General features: G+C 50.0%; 1 protein-coding gene across 8 annotated transcripts in view; it reads right to left on the reverse strand.

Moving 5' to 3' along the window:
- TECTA (tectorin alpha) overlaps positions 1–6,751 on the reverse strand; it is a 36,013-nt gene extending 29,262 nt beyond the window's left edge. For 3 of the 8 annotated variants that reach the window (XR_008735425.1, XM_055728484.1, XM_055728483.1), the window contains exons 1-3: positions 4,603–6,751; positions 3,989–4,369; positions 2,402–2,466 (exon numbers count right to left, since the gene is read on the reverse strand). Coding sequence is in view for 5 of the 8 variants with exons in the window: in XM_055728484.1 (XP_055584459.1) it covers positions 2,402–2,465 (64 nt within the window). In the remaining 3 variants the exon portion in view is untranslated. Of the gene's footprint in view, positions 1–2,211; positions 2,467–3,988 lie in introns of those variants that run through there. The other 5 variants (XM_055728481.1, XM_055728479.1, XM_055728482.1 and 2 more) reach the window with 5 other exon arrangements.
- Between the last annotated feature and the right edge of the window lie 1,662 nt (positions 6,752–8,413).

Here is an 8,413-nt window from a genome sequence, read left to right on the forward strand (position 1 = left end):
AAAAAGCACCAAGACCAACCCCCAGAGCCACGTTCCTGGCAGCAGCCACCTTGCCCCTGCCGGCATGGCAGAGCTGTCCTGGGTGCCATGGACAGCCCTCCACGCCGGACTCCCAGTGCTCCTGGTGCTGGGTTACAGCTCAAGGGGCCACAACTGCTCCAATGTTTCCTGGCAAAATTAGGTTTCTTGCTAAAAGGCACTGCTGATGAACATAATTGTCTCTTCTAAAAATATTTCAGAAGATGGTTTTGACATGTTTCCACCAGACTACAATCTACCAGCTCGAGTCACAAGTGGGCACTTCTGGCCCTAGGGCACATGTCCTTTCCCGTTACAACCCCTGCCAGATTGCTGCTGTCATCTCACACCCTGTTTCTTCCAGTTAGCTACTGGTATGGTTCCTCACAGAGAAAATGGAAATTTTGCTGGGTTTTCCTCCCCCTCCTCCCCTCTTTGATGTAGAAAAGCAGCACCCTGTCCCTGCGACATTCAATCTTGGCTGACATGAGCCACCAGGCTCTGAACAATCCCGGCTCTGTTCACCTGGATTCAGGACATGCTTTTATTTCCTAGGCACTATCCCGTGCTGTTCAGGGGCCTCCAGCTGAGGACAGCCTGCTCTGTGCTCTGCCGTGAGGGATGCAGGAGGGGCTCTCGGTGCTGCCCGGCCTGGGGAATGCTCTCTCCTAGCTACCCGGAGGATGCTCCCTGCCTGAAACTGCCTGGGAGTAAGGAAAGTCACCATCTGACCCTTCTTCACAGGCGTAACTGGTCCAGCTTTCCTTGGGGAAGAGGAGACAAGGGAAAGCCTGGCCTAACCCACGGGCATCCTGACTTTCTAAGACACATGCATGTGGCCTGAACGGCCAAGCTGCAAGCCTGGTTTTACAGATATATCCAAAAGGCTGCAGCAAAACTCCTGGCTGCCAGGCAGTAAAACAAGTTGTTGCACAGCTGTTAGCACCTGATGAGTTATTACAGCTGAGGCATAGCTATGACACACAGATTTTACTGATTTTTTAAACAGGAAACTCGGCAGAAACTTCTCGATGCCAGCCTCTCCAGCACTGCTAGTGCGACACCGGCATAACTTTGCATGCATCGCCTCATCCAGCCAAGCAGCCCAGTGGGCCCCACTGATCACGGGTTTTGCCCTGGTGGCATTTCCCGTGGGTGAACTGGTAGCCTCACTTCCCACACGAGGAAAGAGAGCCACAGCTTTCGCCTGAGCTGCCCTCAGCCTGGTGGCGACTTAGCAGCTGACCAGGGAAACGGCTTCTAGACTCCCCAGCTCCAGGTTCCCTTGCTAGAGGTCCTAAGCTGGCCACACATCTAGTGCCAGCCACGCGGTGCAGATCTGCCATGTTACCACACTACAGAGGCTTTTCCTGCCCATACCAGCTCTGCTTGCCCATCTTCAAATTGAAACAAGACAAAGATTAATATCTGCATGAGACCAGCAAGCTGCTCCCATGCTTTTCAACATCATAGAAGCCCATGGCTTGGAAGGGGTCCCCAGCTGCTGGCTGGTCTCATCTCCTGCCCCAAGCAGGGCTGACCCCATGGTCAGAGCAGGTTGCTCGTGGCCTCACCCAGCCCAGATGTGAACACCACCTCTTCACAAAACACAACGCGCCACGAGAAACGGGGTGTGAGTGCAGGGAGAAGTTCCTGCTACAGGCTGCAGCCCTGCGACCCCACTGCAGCACCTCCACATCTGCTGTCGGATGTCCTCCGCGAGCATAGGAGGAACCTCACTACCCACAAACCGTGACAGTTCGCTACTGCTCACCCACTTTACCCCTTACTGGGCATAGATAGGCTGGTCAGCCTGCTCAGCAGTCCTAACACCAGAAATTTTTCAAACTCCAATTTCATAGCAACTGGCCAGACCATCACAGCCTCTGGAATCACAACCCATGCACGCACACACAGCCTATAAATGATACATACGCACACATATGTAAAACGCTCACCAAACTCCACAGTCGCTGTGGCCTGTACATCCCGCTGGCTTTGCCAGCTTTGTATTCAGCACGCTGTGCCAGCTCCTCATTCGGTGGAAACTGTCATCACTTCATTGCTCCCAGTGAAGTGAGGGCCATTTGTGCAGGCTGCCAATCCATCTCCCATGACACAAGCTGTCACTTCTGCAAAGCTGGCACCATGCTTCCCCACGAAGGCACACAAATCTCCCCACGTAGTGCTCACCCTTAAAATCAGTGGTCCTTCCCTCACCATGGGAAACACAAAGTTCACCCTGGTTCTTCTCCTTGCTCCAGCCAAGGGGCTGGGTGTGTTTTCCAAGCCCTCTGTACTTCTGGGGCCTCCGAGCACAGTGCTGCTGCGAGGTGACCACCTTCCCAGCACAGCTCCCAGCACCTGAGTGGGATATACTCACCTCGCTGTCGCGCAGTTATCACCAAAAGGGCCACCCAGGTTCCGAGAAACGATCGCTTGTTCATCCTACAGGAAAGAGAGAAACCCGGACATGCGTCACATTGGTAGGAAACCGCATCCTTGAGCAAACCTCGGGTGATCCCGGGTGCCATCGCTTCCCAAAGTGCCTGACTGCTGCTGACACGTGGATGCTGCAGAGATGGAGGTCCCTCACCTGCCAGGCAGACCCCAAATGCCTACTCCATAAAGTGGTGTGCTGAGACTTCCCAGGTGATAACAGCAAATTGCCCTGCCAGTATTGTCAAAGTAAGCCCATAACCACACAGAAGAGCTGCTGCTAATTTCATGCAGTGTTTGGGAGTTTTAAACAGCCCGTTCTCTGTGGGCTGTTTATTCTCCTGATAGTTAAAAAGCAATTCCTCCCTGATCCGCTCAGTACAAGGATGGACACTTCTGCCTGACTTCAAGGGGAACAGCTTCGCGCTGCTCCAAACGTGAGCGCTGATGCAGAGCTGCGGTGTGCTTTCACAGCTAAGGGGCTTCAGACACTGCTTGGACTAATCCTTTTGCTGGCTGCTAACACAATTGCTTACCATTTTTGACAAGTGTGGAAGAAGCACAAGCATTAACACAGCTGGGCAACTCCTTGCTGTACAGGAATCAGTGACAGAGAGAGAAGCAGACACGGGGCTGGGAAAATAAAAGCGAAATCCTGCACCAGCTGTAATTCCTTCTGCGCCTAATGCAATTTGTTACTCATTATTAATCCAATAGAAAATATTGCTTAAACAACTGCTTTGATTTCTTCACCTGTCGCTTCTGTTCATTACACACAGGCACAGCTCACGTAGAGCTCCCAGGAAGGTATCGTGTGCTCCCAGCAGGTATGCGCCCGCCGGAAAAGTACACCATCATCTTCAGATGCAAACTGTATCTACGCATTAGGTACAGCCCTAATTTCAATACCAGCTTCTCTACCTTCTCAGCTTTATACACCCCACGCATTTCAGCTGTGTGGACACACCCAGCATCTCTTTATGTGCTCCCTACAGATGTGTTTCTGTAGCATATGGTGATCAAGAGATCCAACTCCTTCTAAGTACGCCCACACACATACATAACGCATAGAGCACAGGACTACAGCAGGGAATATGCCATTGTCTGTCCCACATCACTTCCACTTGATTCCCATTACTGGGAGCTCAGAAAGCGTGAAACAAGGTGGAAGGAAAGTTTCTCCCTGCTTCACTGCTCCTCGGTGTGCCACTCGCATCAACGCTGGCCACAGCCTGCTGCCAGCAATTGCGTTCTGTGCTGAGAAAAATTCATTCCACCAAGGAAGTTTTCCCACATTGTCTGTCTCAGAAAGATGAAAGGAGGATGACAGAGTTTTATACAGATCGTAAATCTGAGTCACTGTGGATTCATTAGAGAGACCAGGCAGACAATGACTAGTGGAGACTATGGCAGTCAAAGAACAAGAGCGAGACCAGCACCGCTTGAGAAACATGACAGACAAAGAATACGTTACTTGGCGTATCACACTCAAAATTACAGTTTTTTAGGTATGGAAAAAAAAATTACCAACCTGTTTCGTAGGTTAGAGGAGCAATCAGGTCTGAAATTTTAGACCAATCTTGGTAGACCAGGAAGAAATCCTATGTCAATGGAGAACGCATGCCGGTCCTTCGTTGCCAATTATTGCTGATGACTGAAACGATGTCTCAGTCCCCTTGCTCTTGCAATTGAAAAGTCCGTTTTCTTCAATGATGTTCCAGGGCAGGAGGAGTGTTGAGTTGCAATCACAACTGTTGCCTCTATTGATAACCAGCAAGGTAGTCTGGAGATCAGATTCTGGCCTGGAGATGGAGAGAAGCCTCTTTCTTCCCCAAAATCTCACCCCCTTCAGGTGGATTCAGATGGAAATGTCAGCGAGCCGGAGCTGGGTGCTGCTCAGCATTGCCTTTCGCTGAAGGAAAAAAAATAAAAATCAAAACCAGAATTGAGCCCCTTCCTCCTTTGTGTAAGTGAAAAAAAAAACATCTATATAATGTTACAGGATTAGCATTAAACAGTGCTAGGCTTAAAGCACCGTTCAAAGGCAGTGCCCCAAAGTTTCAATGGAGTTACTTATCCATCCAAGTCTCGTTTTACTTTCTGTAACTTACTTCTGCTTTTACAGGTGGAAAAGAAAAAACTTACCCAGTGCAGCGTGCTTTCTCCAAATCCGCTGGAGAGGGTTTCATCGGTGTTCCCATTTCCACCCTCTCTGGAAGGACTGACTGATGCTTTCACTGAAGGCTGTGGGGAGTTTCACTGGGGCACTGCTGTGAGCGTTATTACCATTTTCATTCATACAACCTGCAATTTCCACAGGGATTTTCCTTGCCTCTGGTGTCTGGGCTGTTAGATACACAACTACCTTAAGGGCCAAAACCAGGGGCTGCAGGTGGAGCTGAGGTGAGGACATGTTGTCCACAAGTGTGCAATTATGTGCTCGTGGGACGGGGGCTTCGCGAGGATGCCCTGGCCCTCCGTGCCTGTGCCCCACAGCCACCTGAGCTGAGCAGCTACCAAGGATGTTTATTGTTCGTTGGATCTCTGTGGTGGCTGCTGCTTGGAGAACATTTCTACCCGTGCTGATGGGCTGGTTCCCGCACACCCTCACCGGCGGTGCGCGGAACGGCTGCTAGCCCCAGCGCGCAGCACTCACCAAGGGCTCGCAGGGCAGTGAGCCTCAGGCTGTGTTACAGAGACCAAAGCTCCTCGTTGGAGCCCAGCCTGTAGCCCAAGGAAAGAACCGTTCTACTTTGGTTCACATCGATGTCAGATGAGAGAGGGACAGAGAGGCGGAACAGCGGCCGGGGGGTGCAGGCGGCAACGGGCAGTGCCCCGTTAGAGCTGCACTTTACAACCTGCACTAAGGTTCTGTTTAGACAGGCGGTGCTCCAACCCCGGCAGTCCGTCATGGGGAAACAGCCACGTTCTTATGGACATAACCACACAGCCCAGCCTTGGCAGAAGGATTTTCCCTTCTGACTCTTTGGATGGAGGCCTTTTACTACCAATTTTCCCTGCTAGGAGGTAGTTATTCCTCCTGCGCTCCCTGTACAACCACCCCCATTCCTTCATCAGGAATGGAAAGGGGACAGGAATGCCAACAGCCAAAGAGAAGCACCTAGAAATCCTGACGTTTTTCCCAGGACTGTGGGTGCTCCTAGAAGCGTGTTTAGTAAGCTCACCCCTGAAGTGCTGTGTCTTATCTCAGCAGTTTCTTTTAGTACATCAGGGCACCAGGCAGTACACCGCCTCCTCAGCAAATCCCAGTTTCTCTTTTTCTTCCAAGCATGCCCTTGCTAGCAGGAAGCTTTCTTCTTTTCTTTTTTTTTTTTTAATGGTTTTTTTTTTTTCTACATCAACTACTTTAGGGGGGCAGGGGCATTATAAAGTACTGAGTGATATTCCAGGGGCAGATTACTTCCAGCCTGCCACTCCATACACCCTGGCTCTTCCTTTCCCTCCCATACAAATTTTAAATATTACAAGCCACTTCTCATCCTGTTTTATAACATAGAGAAAACTGGTGAAAACAGGTTTCCCTCTGCTCCTTTGTTAGTTTAATATTCTGGTGCTGTTCATCCTGGGCAAGTCTACACTGATGAAGTTTGATTAGGTTTCACTGTCTCTTTGGGGAAGACTTTGTCTTCTAGGCAATTTTCTTTTGGCAGGGGATGCTCCCATCATGCAGTGCTGAGCACATCAGAGCTGAACAACCAACCACTTTTTCTTTTTTTCTTTTTTCTTCTAGCAGAAAACTTCATTCCCATGCCCAACCTCAAGAAAAGACAAGCATTAAAAGATGAGACAAGGGGGGGGGGGTCTCTGGCTGCTCGACCTCGGCAGAGTGACTGCAGGTAGTGCCTGGTGGCATTCCCCATTTCAAGGGACCTGCCTCAAGCCAGGGAAGACACTTTGGCGAGGGGGTTTGCCCAGGAGCTGCGTCTAATCTGGAGGGGCATCTCCCTCCTCCTGCCTCTCCCCATGGCCATCTGGTGCAGGCCAGCATGGGCTAAGCCCATGACTGCTGCTTTAGTGGCCCATACTGCCCTCCCCATCAGCAACTACAAGACTTTCCTCAAGGGTGAAGCTCTTTTTAACCCCAAGGCCAGTTCCACTGAGGACACAGAGCAGGTAACAGAGAGCAAGCTGGAGCCTTGTTCCTCACCTAGAAGTGGAGATGAGTCACCACCATGGAGGAACACAGTCCAGAAGAGGGCTAGGTCTTCCTTTCAGCAGACGGCATCTCACACAAATGAGGTGGCTGCGCCCGAGCTCACCAGGCAGACAGCTGGCTTCAACAGTCAGCAGAACAAAAAAAAAAAAAATCTCGGCAGCTTTCACTCTCCCGAAGGTGCATGTCAGGCATGAAGGTGAGATGGAGGGGAACGTTTTGCTTCAGGGAATACAGAAGTGCAAAACTCAGGATGCTCTTTTTTGTGTAAAAACTTACATAAGTTTATTGAACTGATCCAAACCAATTACCTATTTGGCCTGAATTCCACTGCTAAGTCTGCGAGCAAACCAAAGGCAAACTGTGGGAGTGGGAAGTATATTCCCCGTGAGAGAAACCAGAATAAAAACAAGACAGACTTACAGTTCTTGCTTTTTCTTTAAAATTACATATGAATGCATCATTAACAGGGAGCAACAACAGACCTTCATGTTTAAATTGTATTTGAAGTTTCCAGTAACTGCAGAAAAGCAATACAGAGGCAAAGGCTCGAGATGGCTAAAGCCCCTCTAACGTTGCCCTGGGGAAGGTGTCTCTCTACCACCTACAAAAGTGCCACATTCAGATGAGGGAGGCACAGCTGCCAGGAATACATATTTTAGCCTCTGGGCTGCTTTCAGCACCTTGTTTGCATTTTCAAATCCGCACATGAACAGAACCTACAGAATCTCATTTAAAAGCAAAAACTGTAACCGACGGAGGCAGAGCTGCCACGTCACCTTCTTCAGATTACAGACCCGAACAAGGCGAGGGCAAAGCGAGAGCCTCTCCCCAAAAGCAACAAGCACCATTAGCACAGTTCCTCTGAGCTGCTCCAAGCCACCGTGGGCCACACTATCATCTGCCACCAGGATGCACGCAAATCCCACCAAGGGAGCAGAGGACAGTCACCATTCTATACCTATTATTAGTACCACCAGTTCAGTTATCAGCCTGAAACATCTGGTCAAAACACGGATATTCAATAGGAATGTATCCAGAAACAACATGGCACAGCATCTAATCCCAGTACATGGAGCCGTGCGACACTTTGGTATATAGCTGTCACCTAATTCCTTCCGAACCAGGTGCTTTGCCTACTGTGCAGACTGCCTGCAGCAGACTTTTATGCATGAACTAGCATGAACAACAAAACAGTTCTTGACAAAAGCAGTCCTTGGAGAGAAGGACGCAAAAGCTAGAGAAGCTTGCAAATCTGTTTTGTTTTCTCAAAAGGAATGCGACAGACCCAGGGACCTTTTGCTAGAATGGGTCTATGCCAACAACACCGGGACACAGCCCCTTGTGACATCATACAGATTTAAATCAAAGCTCCTGCCATCTCAGGACCCTCTCGGATTCTCGGCACCCACCATGGGCCCCAAACCTTCTCTCGTGCTCAGAGCCCTCCCCTCTCTCACCAAGACACGGTCCCCTGTTAATCAGTAATATGGCACACACATAAGACCCTTTCCCAAAAGGTATTTCAAAGGAACACAAACCCACTTGGGATATTTGCCATATCAGTTGCGTGCCATTTGGCCCTGCTTTCCAGAGTCAATCATCTGGATGCATAAACTGTCCCCAGGTTTTGGATGTGACTCTTCCTCCTTGGGAAGCCAACCAAGATTTTTGGTTTCCACCCCACGAGTGCTCTGCCAGCTGCGCAGAAGGTGAATGGCTTGAGAATGTTGTCCAGAAACAACCTTCCCTCCACAAAGTGGCAAGGTGGTGATGTTCATA

The sequence above is a fragment of the Falco cherrug genome, chromosome 17 (genome assembly GCF_023634085.1).
Source record: "Falco cherrug isolate bFalChe1 chromosome 17, bFalChe1.pri, whole genome shotgun sequence".
NCBI lineage: Eukaryota > Metazoa > Chordata > Aves > Falconiformes > Falconidae > Falco > Falco cherrug.